Below are 24,182 nucleotides of genomic sequence, written 5' to 3'. Positions count from 1 at the left end.
AGACCTCTCTCTATTTCTCATTGGGTCTTTTTGTCGTTTAATGGAACTCCTTAGTTCTTATATTAGAAGTATTAATGATTCCGTAGAGGATCTGGAGGAATTTATATATAGGGACAGTGATTAACGAGATCAGAAGTCACTATCACAGACCTTGATATGAAGAGGAACTTGCACAATCAACGATTCTTCCATTAAAGGGTACAAGATCCACTGACCGAGTGCAACACTTGTTCAAAGGATACCGCCTTAAGAGTCGAGATCCCTTGAAATGAGTATCAGAAGACGTGTGAATTATATATTTTTGGGAACGGGTAGGATGGATGGATGCAGATCCATATATTAGATTGTTCCTGAGGATAGATCCATCCAAATGACCATGGCATGAATGAAATGTCTTTCCATGCAGATCCAACTCCTCACTTCTCTCCTTCTACCTTATGTCTCCCTTTATATGCTCAGGGCAAACACGTTAAAAGGCGAAAACGTCAGTAGAACCCATAAATTCATCGAGCAAGCTAATATGACTATGAGTTCGAACTAGTTGTTCTATTTAAATAATCTGTTGTATCCATATAGTCCGAAAACGGACAGAAAAAATATAGAAATAAAACTGTCTCCATATAGTACACTGTCTCCATAAAGTTCGGAAATCAATAATATCTAAGCAAGAGAGAATGAGAAAAGTCACGAACCCTCTTACATACAAACTACTTAATTCGGTGAAGTAGGAAGAAATAAAATGATTTTGCACTCTTATGTGAAAATAGTTCGTGTGACAAACTTAAGTCATCAAATTAATTACTTCAAAGACAATAAGGATGGTTTGGAAGCATCTTTTTTTTTTTGGAGAACACCCGGACATATAGATCTGAGTCCACTCATAGTTCCATTGAACAAATATGTATTTATGACATTGGGATATACATCATGTTCAGGGGTTTCGTCTCTTTAGAAAAGGTTCTTGTGCCTTATTCGATGGATATAATCTCATTTAATGGAAGTATCAGTTATGGTGCAGATTTCCTTTAACGTCCAAATCTATTACTTTATCATCCATTCGATCAAATACACCTCCGTCCCTCTATATTATGTGTAATATAATACTTCTGTACTAACTGGGGATATGTTTAATCAAGATGAGTAATACTGGAATGAAATGTACAGTAAAGAACAAAAAGACTTCATTTGCATCTTCTGTTGAAAGATTTTCCAAAGTCTACTCTACTTTGTCTTTTAATATTCTTAGAAAACTTTTTCATTGATTTGAGTCCTTAAATGTCATTGATGTACATAACAAACAAAAAGCTCATATCTATTATACTGAGTCCATTTATAAGGCTGTATTATCTATGCAATTCTAGACATTTCATCCTCGCTTCCGATTCCATTATTACTTGCGAGTCTCTTCTGTCATTAGAAAAAAAGTAAAAGACGATCCTGTATGAATTTAATGTGGCCCACTTTTGTAGATATATTTATCACGAAAGTCGCAAAATATATTCAACTCTTTTATTACTTACATATATGTATAAATAGTTCATGGGAACTTTTATGTTATTAATATGTTAATAACTTATCGGTGATATGATAAATTTAGTAGAGTTATATTAAAAAATATTAATTTAGTTTGACATATCTTAAAAGTTAGTGAGTCGGAAGTAATTTTCTAAATTACTAAATCACTTGTCATTCTCTTTGATTATAGCTCGATTCTTAGGATTTAGGATATCCACATCAATATTCACTAAATGAAATACAGTTTACACTAAATGCGTACAATGTAACAAAACGATTATTTAAGTATTTATTCATACTAAACAATAGATTAGATTCCTTGACAATTGTAAAGCTTTTTATAAGACATTAACAATCAAAATTATTTTCTTATTTATCAATTGTAAATAATGGTGTAATGCAAATATGTATTCATTTATATGCTTCATTGATTTAAGTTTATATTTTTATTTTAAATTGTTTAGCCTTATAATATATTTGATAATTGATTATTTTATTACGTTTTACAACTTATTACAATTATATATTTCTAAATATTTAATATTTAGTAAAAACGTAAGATTTTTGTTGACTACTCTCATTGGTCAAAGGTTTATTTATAAGTGTATTTGCTTTGTTCCAGAATATTAGAAAGCATTGAAGTCTTAAAAAATTAAATATATTGATTACTTTTCTCAGGGTGTACGTTTTGTTATTCAAAATTTTCATAAATTAAAAAAAATATATCTTCAACAATAATATCCAAAAGAATATTTTCACTAACTATTATATTTTAAAACTAATAAGGTAGACCTATATTTGCAAAAAAAAAATTGAAGTTGAATGTAACAAAGAGCATCAGTTTGGTTGTTTTATATTTTTGTCAAATTTTAAAGTGCATGGCCAAAGAACTAGTTTTTAAAGTAAATGATAGTAATAAAAGAAATATATAATAACTTATATTAAAATAAAAACTACTTGTAAATAAGGATTTAAAAAATTAAATGGTAGGGATTATAATACCGATTCATTTCATTAGGAATATAGATTATGTTCTAAAACTTTTATATAAATTTAGGTAGTCTAATTGTATTCTACAATGGAATTATTAATATTGAATAAATTCACTACAATCTTCTCTTATTTACAATAATATACCTATCATTAAAGTAAAAACATAAGAATACCACATAACGTATATCCTCCACCACGCTTTCTCTTCCGTTAAGGTAAGTATTCATTGGTTAAACATAAGAGAGCAAATCTTTATTACTATTAAATGAAGAATAGTACCGTAGTTGGGAATAATTAACTAACTACCAATTGATTTGTGACCATCTTTTTAATTTTTGAAAAAATAGGCTAGAAGAAGATACAATAAAGATCATATTGTATTATAGCCATGATAAATTAAAAGCTAAGAAGTTATTTGTTCATAAAAATATCCCAAATAGAAGATTTTTTAGCATAACTATCTTATTTATCGGGATGTGCAGATATGTGTTTTTGATTTGAAATTAATATTTAATGATACATATTGGCGATAAAACGATTTTACATTTCCTTTCGTGATTCTAAATTTTTAGAGATTGTTTTAAACGTCTAAAAATATAAAATGATCAAAGAATGACGTGAAAATATTTGAAAAAAAATTTTAACAAGTAAAATTTTGGTAGAGAACTCCAAAAGCTCCAATTGATGTTGTGTTAACATTTTAAATAAATGAAGATAATCTACAAAAAGCGAAACAAAATATGATTCACTTTCATTCCGGAAATACATGTATAGAATTATAAACCCAACAAGTCCCTTATTTTAACTTATTAGCAACGAAAATCAATTTCCTGAGATATAAATTTCTGGAATTTCAGGGGGGGGAGAGAGAGTCTGCTCTGAGTTATGAAATAATTACTTAACTTAATTAACTTACTTTAAGAAATCATATAGTTTTATTCATAAATTAATAAAAAATTATTCATCTAAAAATGCTATAAGCTCTAGAATATTCTAGAATTATGCTGAAATCATTAAAACTTCAAAAAAATTATAGTTTTAACATAATTACATTCAGTTAGTTTTGAAGCAGTTTTTAGATGTAAAAGTAATAATCTAAAAGTCAAAACGATGAATTAAATTCAACTTAAGATATCGAATGATAAAAATGAGATTGTGTATAAAATGTCAGCCCAATTAAGTTATATTAAATCAGTCATACCATTTGGAAGTTTTACTTTAATTAGTAGCTACAGTTTACTAATGTAAGTAAAAAAAATCCTTTAATTCTAGCCATATAATATATAACTATACACAATTGCAACAATTAATTTTCATTTTAAATTGAGCTAGTTACAAATAGATTTTCTTGATAGAAAGCTAATATCAATATTTTATAATTTATAAGAGGATATATGTATAGCTTGTCACTATGAAAACTTTAGAATTATAATATATCGTCATTAAAGAAAGCTCAAGAAATCGAAGTAACTAACATAGTTGACCTGGATCATGGTACGTATTCCATATTCCTCAGCGAAACTCCTCTTTTTGAACTATTTGTATTTTTATATGGACTTCCAGGCAAATATATCAACAAACAATAGCTTTAAAATGCTAGAGTATTGCAAACTGTACGTAATTTACAGTTAAATGCCGATTATATGTCGTTTACGAGAAGAAAATATCATTCAAAGCACCCTTTTTTCGTTAATTTTAAGGAAAATAGTCATTATTGAATGTCAAAATGGGACTAATAAATCTTAAGGTCTTAAGCCTTTCTGTCTTTCAAAAATATATGGGCCTAATGCCTATTTTAATTGTTTAGCTTTTTTCAACTATTTCAATGGAAATTATACGATATGTTTCTATAATAGTTGAACTTTTATCATCCCTAATCGATGAATAATAAAAGTACAAATCTAGTCGTTTTACTACACTTTTACAATCATTACTTTGATTTAACTAAAATATCATTGTTTATCATTTATATCAAATAGTATTCAATGCAGATGTTAAGTTTTATTTTATATTTAAATCCATTTGATGAAGTTTCATTAATATTTATTGGAAATTTGTCCATTTTATGTAGCAAAAATGTCAACTTTGAGTCCCCAAAATGGCGTCTCCTTCACTTTTGATATAATTTAAGACGTCAGTGAAAATGCTCTTTATCAGGTGTTTGTATTATTGTCATACTTATTTGTCAAGATTTTTTTCTAAAAATAAGTTTATAATAATTGATCTTGTGGACTTTTCCAAAGATTTTCGTATCCTACTCCGTCATACAGCATTCTAAATTTACAGGAATTACAATGTATAAGAACATTTCGTAGCCTTAGTGGAGCCATTCAAAATGATACAGATCCATTTTTAATATTGGAAAAAAGTTGCACACACAAATACATTTTGTGGTTCAAACCAAAGGATTTAGGTTATTACATTTGTCGAAAACCAATGTTATTATAACGTTAGTTCTAGTATTATAGTCATTTATATAAATAGGAAGGTTTATTTAAATATTTTACGTAAAAATATTTTAATCCAAAAGGATTTTTAAAATATTTGTAAATATTTTTTCCCATTTTGTATTTTTTTCTAATGTATTTTATTTTAAAATGCAACATATGACACCCCTAATATATTAACAGAACATTTTTTCATTATTTTTAATTATAATGAAACGTTTAATATATGTATTGTTCAAACATTATAAATAAATTTATTTGGAGCTATATATCAGTAAAAAAAAAGTAATACTATATAATAACAATAATAAAATTTGTTGCATGATTCAGAAGGTTGAATGACAATATATCTATATAATACGAGTACATATGGATATATATTTTTTTTTATAAAAAGAACATGTAAAAATACAAAACATCATGACATTGGTTTCCTTCCTTCTTTCATTTATTTGTTTGTTTCTTTAAAAAAAGAAAATAAGTAATTTCAAAGGATTTATTATTTTCTTGATATTGTAAAAAATATGTCTAATTAAAGACAATAATGGCTTAGAAGTCCATTCTTTTGAATTGAAATGTATAAATAAAAAGGATATGTATAGCCTAAAATGGAAAAAAAAATCATGTCATAAACTGGAGAAGAATTAAGAAATCGAATCAACCAGTTTTGTGTGGATTCGAACAATTATCAACTTGGTTTGACTCGAATAAATTTTCAAATTCGAAATATAGCGAGTCGACTTCATATCTTATAGAGTTGACATTATTTTTTTCAAATGTTGGAAGTGTCTTGGTCCTGGTTTTCTTTTTTTATTTTCTAAACAACCATAATTTTTAATGTGTAACTTCTAATCCCTCACTCTAAAAAAACATTAGCACAATCAATCGAAAAATGGCCTCACCATGAGACAAAAGAAATGAGATTGCCATGGGTGTCTTCAGGGTTATATTTTTTTTATGGGGGAAAATTCACCATGTAGTCTCCCTTGATTGCTACTCTACTTCTTGAAGAACACACAACAACAGATATCCGAGGCTTGACTTAGGCAAGCAGGCAGACTATTTAAAATCTTAACAAGGCTATTAATGACGTTATTAGCATCGAGACAAGCTTCAACAAGATGGTACACTGGCACACACAGTTAAAGTTAAACAGTATTTTTGGGAGACCAACATGCCATTCTGGCCGAAAACAATTTGGCCACCATATACGACAGATACCAACCCACTCGTCTTTTCCTTCTGACCACATGAAGAGGCCAGGGGCTTCTGGACAAAGGCATCTCGAAGAACACAAAGCTTCTGCTGATGAGAATGGGATCTCCATGAACCCCACTTGCATTATTACCAGCTAACAAACCTTCCAATATTGTATCAAGGCAATTATTAAAGTCAATTGAAGCTTAGAAATGACAACACAAAAGCCAAGCTTTATTTATTTTAGCTCCCCTAGTGTCAGAAATTAAACTTGTTAAAATTCTGGAATCAAAATGTCTAGTTTTCAATGATGCACATGGTATTCCACTTTTATTTTGTAAAGAATTGCACAATCTCACAGTTATTAAAAAATATCAGTACATTGGTGTACATAAGCAAAAAAAAAATTCGCCGAAATAGAACAAGAAAAGTAGTAATATTATGAAAGTATATCATTTTATATAAATTATTAAATTGGCAGTTGACATGCGTTGCTACTTAATGTTTTTTTTCTTTATTTTCTTTCTTTTCTAATTTATCGAGTCGGTTCGGTTTAACTCGACTCAATTGACTCAAGCTCAAACTAGAATAAACAGTAATGAGGAAATTACAATTACTAACTGACCTTTCTCATTAGATATTGATTGTTATAAATATTAATATAGGTAAGGTGTACGTACCCCTATGGTTGATTTTCAGCAACATAATGAATAAACATGCTCACTAAGGAATAAAGTCCATTATACATAAGTTAAGACCAAATAGAATCAATGAACCACAAAAATCTATTTACATGGGTATTACGTAAATATGCCAATGTTTGTTTATATGTAGGTATATATACATTAAAAATTCAGAAATGGGTGTGTATCACGTAAACGTATATGTGTAGCAACCGAGAAGCAATCAATAAAAAGAAATAGCAAAATTATACCATTTTTAATAAGGGTTGTACTGTAATATTGCTGAAAGAAATTTTACAATATCAAAAATTAAGTATTTGAGCTGTGAAATCAATATGTGAATGTAGGCAGAGCGGGCTAGTTGGTGCGAAGTTCACTTTAAGGTATATAACTTAAATTGTAAATGTGATATTAAGAAGTTATTTTTTACAAAGTTTAAAAGAATATGTAACTTTTAGACAAATTTGTGACCGTAGTGGTTATATCGATTAATAATAGTATTTTTATGCATGAAATACTATTTAGTAAGTCAAATAACCTAACTACTTAACTTAATATGGCCGAGAGTTTTGAGGTCCTTTTCTTAATGAATTTGATTAAAAATCGTCTTGAAGACCCTTTCATTACGGATTGTAGTTTGTAAACCACTCATCTGATGGATGCATGAAAAATGCAGTAATTTATAAAAAAATTAATCCGATTTGAATATCTATGTAGTAAATGCTATCGGTAGAGAAAATGATAATTTTTCACATGAAATCAGATTTGACTCAAATTTGGTAATATAAATAGAAATCCTTTTCAAAAATGAAATATTGGATACGTAACTCAATGCAACTCTGAGTTTTGAGATCTAAGAGATGAAGAAACCAACATTTTGAGGAATTTTTGATCTTTAATGAATCGATAACCAAAGCATTGACAGGAAAATATAATACATTAATCACAAGCTATGAAAAAAAAACATATAAAATACAACTGATTAAAGTTTTTAGCCTTTTTATAGTTATTTTAAACTTGGGGGCATTTATAAATCACATCTTTACTACTAAGTCCATGACTTTACACCTCTACATTGCCTTGGTTTACGTTATATCATTAATCAAAATTCTACTTTCTTCTTGAAGCTTTTTGGCTTTTCTTTCATAACTGTTTCTTTCCTTATTTTTTTTTTTTTTTGTTTTGTTTACCCAACTTGCCTCGAAGCTACTTTTTATCTTCAAAAAATTATATTTCATTGACTAATCGATTAACAACATTCAACATTTTAATTAACGACAAATAGTCATATTTTCAAAAAATAAATAGGATTAAGAACGGAAACTAATACTTGAATTTTACAATAATATTTTGAACATAAAAAAAGTTACTCCAAGGCTGTAAATTTATAAAATATGGCAAGCTCAGGATTCTACCCTCAAAGAGCCGTAATTAATATAACGCTGATAGGTGGTTATTTCAAAAAAGTGCTGGAAAGTAATATGTAGAAGCTGTCTACAAATGGAAAAATCCCAACTTACTCAGTGCACCAACTAGCCCCGTTCTCCCTCTACTTTATACATGATGTCCAATAACTGCCTTATTATTTTATTTCTTTTGTATAAAAATCTACTCAATATTCAACTATTTACACCTTACATACGTTGGAGTGTCCAAAAGTCTTAAACTTCATGCCTATACGATTAATATTTGTGCGCCAAAACTTCCAGTTGGCAATTTGATTATTTTATGAAATTTTATAAGACGAGACGTACCACCTAAGAAGAGCAGTTGTAAATTTATATCATACTGCTAAATCACTCCTTTAAATATTCCAGACTCAAAGGTATTCAATGAGCCTCAATTTCTTAAAATTTAATACCATGAAGATTCAAAAGGCCAGAAGCATTGATGAAACGTCAATAATTTGACGTCCAAGATCGGCTTGTAATTCAAGGAACGTCAGTAAAGTTAAATCTAAAATTTAAAGAGAGCTTGATAGATGGATGACAAAAATGCCCGGGGAGACCGCTGTGTCAAGGACTTCGATGAATCGTATCATCCATAAGGAATTTGGATTGTTTTTTTCTCAAGTTTCGTCATGTTTAGTGTGGTGTATTACAATTAACTTAATTAGAATAATAATACTATTAAGATTCGTCACCTAGATGAGGTGGCAGTGAGGAGTAAAGATGATCTAGTGTCTTCGAAATTGTTAAAAATTTTTAAAAAAAATGACAAGGAATAAAGATAAAAGGTGACTATATTCACTTGAGCTCTAAAAGACACTGTTTTAACACATACGTGTACATACACACATCAAGATAAATCAATAAAAGATAGATTAGTAAAAGTATTGCATTTATACATCAGGTAAAAACGGGTTTATATTTATCAGTCGTTTAATTAAAATACACAACAGTTAGAATCGAAGGTTAACCCCCACTTATGCTCAAATTTGTAAGATCCTCATTCGGTTAATGTGGTGGAATGTGTCAAACTTCCCAAAACTATGGTGTGTGTATTGTCTGCATTGTTTTAAAATTGTTTACTTGAGCTAGTGTATAAACAAGTTGACTATGTTGAATGAGTAATCAAAAATATCAATTAATATTTAGTTATTTTTTTTGTAACAGTTATGTATGGCATATTACTCTGCAATCCACCCATTACTGTACAAATACAAAATAAAGAGGCTTAAAACTTTTTCTTAGAGTTAATATTGATTTATTCTGTCCAAGATCGTAATCATTACATTATTTAAAATTTCACCGAAAATATCGGGATATTGAATAAATTAGAAGGTACATAGCAGTATTTAAAAAATGAATAAGAAACAATTTTGCACACGCGTCAACATAAAAACAGGTAAACATCTTTTTATCTGGCGTGTTTCGACCCTCGCTCATTCTTTCTTTTCTCCAGTATGGACTATGCAATATATTTAGAGACAAGGTAGGTCAGAGACGCTACTTTTATGAAAATTTTATTGATACACAAGTTTTATACGAACTCAGCGAGAGCCATCCTCCCTATGAGTTTATCCAGCCCATAGGTATGTTGGAATTGCAAGGCCTGCCCCGTAAAGCACTACTAAAACTTTAATTATAACTGCTTCTCGTTTAAAGTGATTTTTACGACTCGGAGAAAACATTACCAGCTTCTCATTTAATGAAATCGGAGTCCTATACGCTTCTTGCATCAACTAATGTTAAAACTTTTGCTGATTGATGTCTTTTTAATCCGATTTCTTACAAATTTACCAACAATATCTACAAAAATACTCTTTTGATCCTTTTTAGATGTATTTTCTAATTGAATCCAAGTTATGCATAAATTAACATTATATATATTATCAACATAATTTGTGTTATTATACTATAAAACACCAATACACTATACCAAAACTAGGGTTTACGTTTTAAAACAACAATTCAATTTGAAATATGAATTATTATTTTCTGAAGCTGAAAGTTTTGTATCCTGATAATCGATTTTTGATACCATATCGTCATGCTCTTTCTTTAAGAGTGAAAAGAAGTTTGAAAATAAATTAAAATAGGACCTTAATAACTAGTAATAATAATAGTTCTTAATAATAAGTACTATTACTACCAAAATACACTAAGTGATTAAAAAATACCCATTTCAAAAATATGAAGATATGATTTGTAGCAAAAATGTAATAAAACTCTTTAAGGTGAAACCCAAATCTGCAAAAGAAAAATCGTTTGAAATTGAGAGTAAGGAGTAGAGTTACAAGTTTGAAATTTCTACCGAGGTTTTATGATCTTATGCAGAAAAGTTAGTGAGTAACTTTTTAATATTTTGTTTTGATTTTAATCATGGAACAAACAAAACGAAACAACATTCTTATTATACTCTAAGCAAGAATGAATCCCAGGAACATTTCTAATCAGTTTAGATGCTCCAACACCACTGGATATGCAGTTAGGTGCAGATTTGAGGCATCTGAGTTAACTTTAAGGCTTAAAGTTCGAATTTTGAGTCGAGTCGAATTTATGTAATTTTTGACTTGCATCCATGTGGCCACATCAGCCCCAGATCTGAATCCAATGGATTAACTGAAGGCCTTCATAATTGCATCCAGGGTTAAAATAGATCAGGTCTACATCTGGAATGTATTCACCCGTTTAGAGCCTATTGTGGTAGCTAACGGTATTCCTAATGAAAAAAGTAGAACTTAATTTTAAGATGGTTTAATAAATAAAATTTCAAGTTTCTATTTCTTATTGCTCTTGAGATATTTGATCAAATATTGTTGTACTAAAATTTGTTCAGAATTAGGTTATTCACAATGTACCGGGTGTAGAAAAAGTACAGAGACTGAGTAGCCATTAAAATACTCATAATTGATCAGGATGATGTTGTACATAGAAAATTATATTCTATAATATTTTTTACTATATAAATGCATATGAATTATGAATCTGGCCACCATCAGCCTTAATGACAGCCTCTAACCACCTCCAGAACCCCATCACACATAAGAAACGTAGACCTTTTTCATGATCCTCCACTGCTGGTTAAAGGGGGTTTTCAGAGCATCAAAATTCGGGTGGCAGACTTCTTCTCAATTTGCCAACAAATAGAGTAACCAGTGTTTTCAGATCTGGGCTCTTAATGGGCTAAAGGTTATTGTACCAGAAGCTCACGTTGCTACCCACCCACTCTTGTACAATATTAGCAGTATGAGGCGGAACTCCATCCTGCTAAAATACTTAGGGGCCTTGTTGGACTTCTTCATGATAATGGTGATCTATGAGACTTTCAACTAGTCGGCTGCAGGTAACCGGTATCCAACAGGAACCCAAATTAAATGCGTTTTTTTCTCCAATTGATGTCCCAATCCCTAACATCATCACAGAGGCCGGATGTTTGGTCTTGGTGACTGTCCTGAAGCTGTTGTCAGCCCTGCCAATGAATACCACCCAATCGTTTTGCTTGATGTAGACGGAGTCAACGGTATAGGTATTTTCATCAGAGAAAAAAATTACACAGTTGCTGTTGTGCTTCAGATCATTCAAGAGTTGTTGACATCACTGAAGACGGAGTTATTTTTGACGTTGGGACAGGAGTGGACACTCAATTCTGCTAAATGACCTTCCTCTTGCCAACAGTATACCGATGCACCTTCTTCTTCTCGTCGTACTCTGACATTTTCTCCGTTGGGTTGACCTTAAATGCCTCCATGATGTCTTCAGGCTTCACTTTGGTGGGGCTTCCACCTTTGGCTTTGTCCTTAAGGTTGTCCCCGTCAGCCCAACGATTACAGATCCGATGTACTGTGGCCTTGCTGATCTTTAAGGCCTTCATGATTTCCGAAGTGGTTCTTCCGGTGAGGATAAAATTGCCTATTATGGCTCTTCTTGCCTTCATCACGATATATGTATACATGATTTTGTTTAAAACATGTACATCAATCAAAGGCTTAGACTCTAAGCTATTCAAAAATAATCGGAACTTAAAGATTTCATCAAAAAGACCTATTCAAAACTGTCTTTTTATAAGATTTTATTACTTTTTCTAAAACTAATATATGTTATGGTATAAAACCCAAGGTCTTCCAAGACCTTGGTGTGGTCTTTTGCCAGCTTGGTGGCATTTACTTATTTTGTCGGCTAACTGGTCAGCAATCTCAGAAGAAAATAGAAAAAAGATGAAGAAGGAGATGAGAGACAAAAAGACAGACAGGCAGAAAAATAGAGACACACAGTAGAAGGATTGGACGGTCTGCCGGATCCTTTTCACCTAACATATAAGAAGGAACTATTTCAAAAATTGTTTGTCGGTAGTGCCATTCAAAAATATGACTCATTTTCACTTTCAAGATGGTGATCTAAGTAGTGGTGATCATGGTGATAGTTTTGAGTAGTTTAACAAAATTTTGTTTTAAATTTTGTTCCATTTATTACATTTTATAAGTCTTTCCTTCACTTTTTTCTTTTTGTAAGCAAACCTAAAAAAACAAAAGTTGACTATAATGTTTTAAACTGACGACTGAACGATATCTGTTATACTGCAAGAGCATCTGGATGATCATATTTCCTATTTTTTTTGGTGGGGAGGGGCTTGGTTTTGGAATTTTAAAAAAAATCCAAAAATTACAATTTTTTGGAAATAAATTACAAATAATAAATTTTTTGATTTTTTTTTTTTAAATCAATAGCTATTCACAAAAAAATTAATTTTTTGGAGAAAAATTTCAAAAATCCATAGCTACTCTCAAAATATTAAATTTTTTGGTAAACATTTCAAAAATTAAATTCCAATTAATAATTTTTTATTTTATTTCAAAATCCACATCAAAACTGTCCTCAAATAATTAAGTTTTTCCAAAAAAAAAGTCAAATATTAAATTTTTTTAAGAAATATTCCAAAAATCTAGAGTTATTTACAGAAAATTAAATTCTGTGGGAAAAAATTAGAAAAATTAAATTTTTTGAAAAAAAAAAATCAAATGATACATTTTCCGGTAAAAAAGCTAACATTCCTTAATTGGGAGGGGGCTACTGTCCCTCCAACCACCCCCTGAGGATACTCTTGAATTATCATAACTATTTTCGGTTTATACGTGTTCCAGATCCATCTGTAGAACACTCGGTAAAAGCCAATGTCGGACATGATTTTGGGTTGAAAGTAAGGCTTGGTCTAGAATTCCTGTATAAAGATATATTTGAGGGATTTTAAGTTGTGGGGTTGAATAGAACAAGATTTAAACCTTACATACTTATATGTGGGTTGAATCAACTAAAAGTATTTACAATATAATGAGAAAATAGTGTGGTTAGTGACAGTATTAATCGTATCAGAATAAGGAAGGGGAAAGAAGGAGGTGGAGAGCATTGACACTCCCCTTGTCAAACAAGCTGTCTAGTTACACTTACATATTCCAGACTCAAAAGATCCGTATATTATATATAATATGTATGTCCTTCCTGATTATAAGTCGTCAGCAGAATATGTATGTGTGTAATACTATTTGTTCATAGATACAGCTTATAATTTGATTATGTAACAAAGTACAATTTTATATATTTACAGACACATAATACGTATCTAAATATATTTGTGGGTAAATATGACTTTTTGTTTAATCTTCGAGTGAGGCAAGAATACAGCGTGTGCGAGCAAAATTGTTACACTTGATCCTCCATGAAACCCCATATTCCATGGTCCAATGTCGAACAATCTGATGAGGACAGAGGAAACATTGATGCTGGCCCTAAATCCTAGAGATTCTACACTAGCTACTTTTGGGTGTCCTTGCTCTTGTGGTCCCGCCATCCTGTAGCCAGAGATTCCATCATAATCCTGTTATCCTTTTCACCTCCACAATATCTGCAATCCTCTTTTTGCCCACTTGGGCGTGGGCAAGATCTACTATCCTATGCCTTTTAGTCTTATCCATCCTTGTCCTATGTTTGATTTTCAAAAAATTCATTTTGAGAGGTTAAGAGTTAGATTCAGAGACTCTAGTTCAAGACTTTAGTTCTGACCAAAGCTTTTGAATAAACAATCTGGGTTGTCATATACTTTTTGGAGCGTGACAATTTTGTTTGCTCCCACTGTAAAAAAAAAAATGAGTAAAAAGGTAAATCAAAGAATCGCACAAATGCCTCAAATGTCCACTTAACATATTCCAAATTGTCCCATATGAAACAATGTCAGTCTAATTTTATAGGATTTTATGTACTGATTTTCAGATATTAAATTTATAAAACTTTCAGGAAAGAAGAATGTTCATAGGTTCTATATTGTTAGTAAAGTTCGCAAATATGATAGATGTAATTTTTTTTAGAGAACAAGGTCTGAACATCTTCTGTCACAATGGACCAAAGTTTGAGTATAGCAACGACAATATAATTAATTGGTTTTATGTTTTATAAAAAAAGTGTTTCAATAAAACTCAAACAAAATACCGGTACAAAGTTATTAATTCTTTAAACACAATATAAACAAAAGCCAATTGTAAGAGGAGAGGATGAAGTGGGCTAGGTTGTTTCCTGCCCATTTGCAGAAAATTAAAAATTTACAAAATATAATATGCAGTGTAAAATTTAATGTTTTCTCCAAAAAGTGGAAAATATATTATTTTCAACAAAAATTCAGAAATATATATTAAAAAATGACATCACATATATTTCCGCATCCTCATAATGTCTCAAGATTTATTTCTGACTATTATAAATTTTATACCATGTGCTCTAAACGCCTAATAATTGTCAGACCTTAAAATCTGAACATTTTGAATTTTAAACTTCAGCAAGAAATAATTTATTAATTAACAGTAGGATTTCAATAAAATTAATATTATAAATAATTGCGTATCTGAGCTCTTTTAATCATTAATGTAGACGCTCTTAACAGCACTGATGTGTTCCAGACGGCAACGGAATGCCTGGCACCCCCTGCGGATGTAGTCCTCTGATATGGTGTCCCAGTGCTGGATGATAGTAGTTTTGAGGGCCTAGGCGCTTGAATAACGGACACTGCAGTTCTTCTCCTCAAAATACAACGAGAAGATGTAGTCCAAGGACTTGGAATCAGGGCTGAAGGGGCTCCAAAACTATCAAAAAGATTTCAAAAAACTCATTCAAAAAGTATTTCACCAAGGAGATGGGTTTATTTCATTGCTAGTGTCAAAAATGGCCTCTCCACCCTCACAAGGATAGTTCCCTCGACAGTCTCGTGTAAAACCCCGAGATCTCTTGCATGGACCGTCAAGGACTTGAGGTTATTGCCTGGGCTTTAAATCCTCGGGATCCAGCTTAGCCTTTTTGACAGAGCACTTCTTCCTCTCCAATATTTCGGACTTGCTGACGGTGGTCCTGGAGATGTCCAACTGCTTGGAGTGGGGAATTGGAAATGTGTCTATCACATTCAAGAGTGATTTTCTCAACTTGTACGCAAGCTAGAGAGTTCTGTTCTGATTTGTTTTGCTTTGTAATTAATTATATATGCTTTAATATATCGAAATATGAATGAATTTCAATGCTTCACCTTGATTAATAATTGAATTAGTAAGTGTTCAGATTTCTATGGAACAAACGATATGTAGGTTCTATATATGAATAAATAAAATATAAAAATACTGAAAAAGATTCTAGAAAATTTGAAAGATAATTTCTGTAATGTGACTAATCATAAGGGCTTTGTCGATCACTGAGACCATAAGGGCCAGAACATGGAATGGGGAAAAAATATCAAGGAAAGTTTGCTTTATTATAGTGGCATCAACTTGTCACATCTTTTTAAATAGTTTATCCTCTTTATGGATCGTTCCAGCACTCCTGATTGAGCATATAATTAGCTGGTTTTGTTGAAATTACAAATAATTAAGTGGATTAAAAAACAAAATGAAATGAAATCAGTTACCTGATCCAAAAGAGACACAGATGACAAAGAAGAAGAGGAAGATTTTTCGCTTTTGAGTCCTTCGTCTCCATCTTCTTCTCCTTCTACGGCTGGCATACTATTCTTTGATAGAAGGGATATGATATGTGTATATATACACACACAAAGTTCAAAATTGATAATTTTATTAGAACGAAGATCACTTTTAGGATTATTTAGTATAATCAACTCACTTAAATTAAAACTAATAATAATACTATATATATTTTTTGGTTGGTTTAACAAAGTGCGTATTCCATTATATCGTGTAGCCTTATAAAAAAGAGTTTTACTTCTCCTTCTTCAATGTATGCCTTTCAATGTCTTACTCTCTGGGGAATAAAGAGGAAAAAATCGTAACTATGTATTTATTATTATATTTTTACCTATACTTATTTGTCGGCGTTGGAATGAGAAAAGTGATTAAATACTTTGTTTTTCGGTGCTTGTTGTTAGTAGTCTATAATAAGAGTATTAGTACATGTTTAGTTACATAGAGCCTGGGTTTTGTCTTTTTTTTATTATTATTACTCTTCCTTCTATGAAACTATATCGTCCTTTGTTTTTTTTTACAATGTCAAGTAGAAACTATTCTTACCCAATCAAAAATAATCAATGGATTTCAAATGTAGGTATCATATTTTAGAGAAATCAAATGACCAAACGTATTAATTACGTGAAAAAATTACATTTAGTCACGTTATTATACCTATTACACATAGGTATTGTAATATAAATAAAAAACTTGAAGTAGGAACTAATTTATGTGGCTTTAAATGACTTTGAATTATTGTATAATAGCTCAAACAACCGCTTTTTATTGAAAAAGATTTAAATGGTAGAACATTTATTATAGAACTGACAATCTATAAGTAAAATATAGCATCCAATGAGAAATATTTAACATGTTCTATCAATTCTAATCTATTGTAGTGATTCTATGGGTGGGGCAATATGTGGTTCAAAAAATATTAAAAAAAATGGTGTAAAAATGTTGGAGCAATAATACAAAGGATCACGTGAGTGATTTCCTCGCGTGTTCAAAGATGCAATAAGAAATATAATGATCTCAAGTTTAGAATGTATTACGTTTCAAGATATGTCAAATATTATTAAATATGGGCTGAAAATAAAAATGGTTTTAAATTTTAAACGTGTATTATACTAACAGCATCGACGAATCATCTGACGAATGATGGCTTTCTGTAACCACATTCACGTAGTTCCTGACGATACACCCAGGAACTACGTGTTTCCAATAAAAACCTTTAACAAAATCCATCCATTATTACAAAACTGTAATTTTAAATAAAAAATTCTCCAATTACAACAAATAAATCATACAGCATTTCAGATTTTTTATTCAAAAAATTACTTTGTATTGAAATTATGCATTGCCATCTTTTTTGCTTTGTTATAAAATGTTTCACCAAAATTCCACTTAATCAACACTATTTTCCTCATAATGGTCGAACAATTTATCCTTATTTAATAAAAAAAATATTATTATAGTAACATATTTTTTAAATAAAAAGACGAAATGTATTAGTATGGCTATTATTACCCTTTTCAGTTGTAAGCCTGAATGAAGCTGATTCCATTGAGATACTATTCTAATATTTTTCTAATTAATATAGAATATGAGTAGGTTAACGTTCTTACCAAAAAAGTGGAAATTAATTTTGAAGCATGGCTGGGGCACCATTTTGTATATCTTGCAATCATATTTTCATATTATTTTTTGGAGGTACGTCATTTTTTATAAAATATGAGTTCATACTATAAAAAGTATTTTAAAGGCAAAAAAAAAAAAATATTCTCTTCCAAATTGCGTTATGGTTTACTCAAGTTCGAAGGTCTTTCGAAAGAAGCCAAACTATGAGTTACTCCCAAATAGGCCCTTGACCCTATAGAAGTCTAAAATTTTGGGCAGTTTGTTTCTTTGATGGGATAGACATCTTGACCAAAAATTATCAAAATCTGTGAGGGTGATGGCAAAAGGGTGTGTATCCCCAATTTAACAAGTAGTAACAAATATGAAATTATGGGATTTACTTATATTCTTTATATAGTTGAAAATCCTACACTCCACAGAGATTTTATCAAAACTTCCTTTTAACATAATTTGAAAAGAATTATAATAAAGGAATAGGGTGAGAATATTTGTAGCATTTCAGTAAAAATAATGGAAGTCTTATTTTATGCTCTCATTGCATACATATACTACAATTAATTAAGTAATAGAATATACAAATAATGATTCATCAATTTTCGCAATTCATGTTTCTGTTGAAAGCTCTTTATAGGAATTTTTAAATCTAATGTATAAGGATTTACTTTGATAATTTTTTTTCGCCAAAAATATTGCTTGGAAATCCTACCCTATCAAATGATTAAAAGCTATTGCATGAGTTAGTGAATATACTTTTTTTTATTCACGTCGAAATGCATTTTTTTTGTATTTTGTACTATTTTTTTCATGTTGTTCAAAACTTATATTTACGAATATATTTTATATGCTTAATTCGTAAATTTCCTTGCAAATGACGAAAATAGAAATATTTTGTCATACTAAACCACAATGAAATATGAAATTTAGTCCTATTTATTAATCCCTTTAACAACTCATGCTAAATGTACCAAATGTGTTTTTGATGGAAAATTAGGAATGAATATCAACAGTTGTAGGTGTTACCATGGGCCAATCACAGTGGTTCAAGACTTTGACATGGACGGAAAAAATTACTTTATTTTCGTCCTTTTTTTAACCATATAAACTATGTAAACTGACGTTTTAAGATTAAAAATCAAGTCTATACCTTCTTTAGAAAAAAATTATGTTGCTTCAAAGTTAAGTTAAGTTTCTTCACTTATTTTCAAAAACAAAATATTTAAACTCATAATAAAATTATTTTATTAAACGTCCCTATCACGGCATATCCTCAACCAACACAAAAATATACAGTATCTTGTCAACTGTAGATGTAACAGCTTTTTTCTTCTACTCAGAGTTCTGAATGTTGATTAGTTGACCTAAAATTAGCTCCTCTTAAGCTGTTATCAATACTCAAACATTATATTATATTGATTCCATAGTTGGGAAGAATTGGCTAACTCCCAACTGATTTTGGGCCTTTTTTTTTTGTTAATTTTTGAGGAAAGGTTGTGTGATACAATAAAGATAAATACTTGTTATTTATCAACTGATTTTTTAACTTTTTCTTCCGTTTTTTTTTTTTTGAAATAATCCCCAAAAAAATATATACTGGTCTATGATAAATTGTCTTGTTTATTTGTTTCTTTTTGTTATAAATATATGTTTTAATTATTTAAAGTTCATAACACTTAAAAGATAAAAATCAAACAGTACTCTAATAAAAAAACTGAACTTAAAACAAAGCAGAAACAAAATATGTAAAATGAAATAGAAACATTATAAAATAAAATTAGAATATTGCAAAAGTGAAGTAATATTGCAATCTTTAAAAAGTTACCCCAGCAGAAACATGGGTTGAAATTAAAGGTTTCATTTGATCCCATTAGGGGAAGAAGTGTCCCAAATATTGACCCCATTATCTTGATATTTTTTGCCCAATGAAAACCTACTTTTTCGATGACGTTAATGAGCTCTGTTGGGCCTGCGAATATCCTGTTGCGAAATACTTCCCCCTTGTAGATAGTGAAAGCATAGGAGTCATTAGTATTGACTCCTAATGTACCTCTTTAGTCAGCTCAGATTTAAGTATTTCCACATAGATTTGACGTCTATCGATTCTAGTCCCCAGTACTTTTTTTACTCAACCATCTTATTTTTTGAAATATATATCCTGATGCAGCAGCTTCAAACAAAAGAATTTTTCTTTGAAACGATTTGATCGTTGATTCCCCGATCAAACTATACATATCCTAAAATATGTATTACATGTGGGAGGATAAGTTTGTCCCATATTTTAAGCCCTTGAGCCTATATAGCATCAAGGAGTTGTATACTCTAATCCCACCTTCGAGGGTGGAAATGACTATTTTATAGTTTTCTTCCAATGTGTGAGCCTGAATCAATACGGATATGTTGACCCCTAAAAGGTTTGATGATTCGACATACTTGAAAGATGGGAATGATTTTTGAGGATATCTTTGATTGGGCTGAGTATGACTTTGATTTTTTTTTTTTTTTTTTATCATAAGTGTTCATTAAAAATACTACTTTTTAAGCAAACTTTTGTGCGTTATTAAATTATAACTCAAAGTATGTCTATTCGAATCTGTTGGGCTATATTGGTTTTATTAGAAAATTATATTATCTTTGAAATGATACATAGTATAAGAGAGCTGTTATCAATATTTGATTCAAATAAGTAATTGAAATTTTACTTAAATGTAAGATTTTTTATAGGATCATTTTATTTATCTTTGATGATACACATAAAAAAAAATTTCATGTCGTTCATTTCAAGAAATCTAACTCAAACCATTAAAAATCAATGTATTTCTAGTGTGTTACATTGTATTGTTTTTTAGTATAGAATTATTAGCTTTGACAAGGAAGAAATATAATTTTTGTAATAATATTATTATTATTTTTTGATAATAATAACTTAGGAAAAAACTACAAAGGCAGGGAAAAAAATATTAAAAAAATTTTTTTTTTAATATCTGGGGCAAAATTTACCCATGGGCACAGATAAAGGGTTAATAACATATTTATACAAATTAAAGCACTGTTTATTGGCTTTGCTTTGATACCCATTCAAATCTATAGTCAAAAGAATAAAAACAATCACGTTTTTTTTAGAGCCATCAACAATAAATTTTTAAGGTCCATGGGGAAGCCACAGTCCAAAATCCAAATGACTGGAATGTTTAGTTTCTATAGACCTTGGAGAACGGGAAAAGGTTCAATATTAAAAGGTTTTTAAAAAAAGGTAAAATTTGAACTAGTCGAGTGGTCATGTTACGTTAATTTACATTGGCAGGTAAAATGATTGTAGGTAATTTGAACATTAAACAATTTATTGCAAGCAATTTGATCATTAAGGATTAGATTAAGATACAATTTCATTGCAAGCAATTTGATTATCTAGTACAGTGATGTCCAACCTTTGTATCACAGGTGGCATTATGGCTCACCTAATGTTTAGGTGTGGCCCAATCCTCATTCTCACTTCAAGTATTATTTTTTAGCAAAATTGTCGCAATATCATCAAAACGAGTAGAACACTCATAATACGTACAAACATTGAAAAGTATTTGATGGTATCTTGTAATTTTTAAGACTCTAACAGGGTTGCTAGATTAGGTATTTTAATCAGTTTGGCCAGGAAAAATTAGATTTGGCCTTTTTATATATTTGGTCTAAAATTGAAATAAATTTGTATTTTATAGCTCGATGACGCCGTGGTAGTGTCTAATGACTAGGGTTGTTGGAATCGTTGAAAAAGAACGAATTTGATTGGTTGAAAGAGATTATATTAAAAAAAGGAATAAAATACGTTGGTACCCTTGCATCTTCTAACCAACTTTTACCCTAAATAAACAGTAAGGGACCCTTACAAACCCCCATTTATACCTAGAAAATTGGGGCTATTTCGGGTACAGCCGGCCTCAAAATGAGATGAAATACGAAACAGCCTCAAATGTCGGGGGCCCTTTCGGAGTGTAAATGGAGGTGGTATAAATTTTAATAGTGGCAGTGGGTTTCATCGCATTTTGGGGCCAGACCATACCCGAAAACAATTCAAACATTTGAAACGTACATGGATTGTGAGGGGCTCTTAATGGTTGTTTAAATAGTGGCAGTATGTTTCATCCCATTTCGAGACATGGCGGTGGCTGAAAATAGCCCTAACATGTATAAAGGGGATTGGGAGGGCCCCTTATGGTAGTTTATATAGGAATGGTGCTTCTGAACTATGTTTTGGGTGGGAAATGTATGAATTATTCTACGGTCGACCTTCTGTCAGTCTACATTTTAACTGGTAGACGTTTTGTCTATTCGATGTTTAGTCTATTCGACATTTTGTCCATTCCACGTTTTGACAGACGATGTTTTGTCCACGCGCCACTAATTATCCGATTGCAATTCTTATCAATCTCGGAAGAATCAGCTTTTTTTCATTTTCTGGACACGAAACTTTTTGAATCCAAATAAATAAAAAATATGTCTTGGGATTTGCATTCTTTAATTTTCCCAATAAAAAAGTGCAAAAAACATCATTTTTGATGAGTTTCGAGTAAATTTTACATTTTAGACACACGAGCCGAGTTTTTTTGTCTTTTTTGTTTACTTCATAAAACTCGAGTTTTTCTCAATTTACGAGTCTTGCTCGTGACACATCACTAATAATTAATAAGAATGTAGGCATGTCTGTTTTGTTTTAACTTAATATTATGTATAATGCAGTGTCTTAGAAAAGGAGAGTCTGGACATTCAACAGCTGAAACCTCAGCTAATTCAAGTAAACATATCTCTAAAACCCTATTTTAAAAGAATGGAAGTAATTGATTATTAATAAGAATAACTTTTATGTGTGAAAATGTCTGCTTGTGTTGCTTTTGAATGCCGCAATAAACATTTTCTAGGAACGGATATAGCTTTTTTTGGCTATAAAAATTCAAATTTTTGAAAATAATAAAACTTTATTATAAAGTCGATACTTGTACATACGAAGCTATCAATTGAATACAACAGATGCAGCTTGCAACGTATTGTTTCTTTGAGGTCAGAAATATAATTAGCAACGTATCACAATGTAGCTCAAATAAAATACCCCAATATTATTAATTTAATGTATTTCATATTAAAATAATCATCAAACTTTTTGTATTTGTTTACATAAAACAATGGTTGAATACAAAATGGTTCATATCAATTTAATTACATTTCTAACTTTCTTCAATACTTCCAGACATTGCTTTGCAGTGATGACATCATTATTTTCAGAAAAAGAATGTATTCTTCCTTTCATGTGGCAAATATTATTTCTAAGATTTAGTACAACATGATTACAATTTGTATGATTTCTGCATTCTAATATACAATGTTCCAATGTCATCGTCTGTTTTGTATTGATTAAGGATGATTCTGTATTCTGATTCCAATAAACACAGGCTTCAAAGAAATATAAATGATTTAATAATAATTAATAACTCATTATTGAAGTTCGCTTACGTTCTCTTATGTAAATCATGTTAGTACTATTGTCATAAATGGTGTATTTATCAATCAATTCACACTCGTTCCTTTTATAGTTGAAGGACAAGCATTTTGTTGAATCCTGACATAGGATTGCACACACCATTAGTGTGATAGCTTCATACGTTTTGTAAACAGATATACCCACCGCTCCTGTTTCAAAGTATATCTTAGTAAAACCTTGATTCATTTTGTTATAACCAAGAAAAGGAATACGCTAAATAGACTGAAAAATTCCAAATGAGTTGATTTACAATTTGGTGGGGTTTTATTGTCTTATTTGCTTCATGGTGGTCATTCTGTTGTTGTGTTGTTTTTATTGCTAAGCAACAAACTGAATGTGATTGTTTGTACATAATGTGGGATTTAAAAAAATGATTTAACGATGATATTTTGTTCTAGGGCTACCCAAAGAGGGTGAAGATTTCATTCTCAATCCTTGTACAGAGCCAACCGTTATTATCTTACCATTTTAACACACAATGTATTAAAGTCTAAGGCAGGATCCTGGGTGAATTAGGAAACAAGTTTATTAACTATTAATCCACCTTTATAATTGATGGCGAGCCCCAGGTGGTGGTGAAAGCTGCTGCAGACCCTCTGGATGTACTCGGGGCTCATAGAGTCCCAAGGCTGGTTGATAGAGGTATTCAAGGTACGGTGCTATTGTGGTGTCTTCTTCAGGGCTTGGACCCCACGGGTGCATAGATGGAATAGTCTAGGGGGTTAGGTCTGGGCTTTGCAGTGGTCAGAAGTCCA

General features: G+C 30.6%; 1 protein-coding gene and 1 long non-coding RNA gene across 2 annotated transcripts in view; both read right to left on the bottom strand.

The window, feature by feature from the left end:
- Window positions 1-16,821, bottom strand: part of LOC121127917 (uncharacterized) — a 65,334-nt gene extending 48,513 nt beyond the window's left edge. Inside the window, exons 1-2 of the mRNA XM_040723496.2 lie at window positions 16,618-16,821; window positions 16,214-16,563 (exon numbers count right to left, since the gene is read on the bottom strand). Of these exons, the coding sequence (XP_040579430.1) occupies window positions 16,214-16,309 (96 nt within the window). The 5' untranslated portion in view covers window positions 16,310-16,563; window positions 16,618-16,821. The remainder of the gene's footprint in view (window positions 1-16,213; window positions 16,564-16,617) is intronic.
- A 6,182-nt stretch (window positions 16,822-23,003) lies between these two features.
- Window positions 23,004-23,760, bottom strand: LOC121128453 (uncharacterized). Its single transcript, XR_011783338.1, has 2 exons — window positions 23,400-23,760; window positions 23,004-23,339 (listed from the first exon to the last, which is right to left on the bottom strand). It is a non-coding gene; the product is annotated as an uncharacterized lncRNA (long non-coding RNA).
- Window positions 23,761-24,182: the final 422 nt, after the last annotated feature.

The sequence above is a fragment of the Lepeophtheirus salmonis genome, chromosome 13 (genome assembly GCF_016086655.4).
Source record: "Lepeophtheirus salmonis chromosome 13, UVic_Lsal_1.4, whole genome shotgun sequence".
NCBI lineage: Eukaryota > Metazoa > Arthropoda > Copepoda > Siphonostomatoida > Caligidae > Lepeophtheirus > Lepeophtheirus salmonis.
Note: the sequence above shows the minus strand (reverse complement) of the source record. Positions and strands in the feature narration are given on the sequence as shown.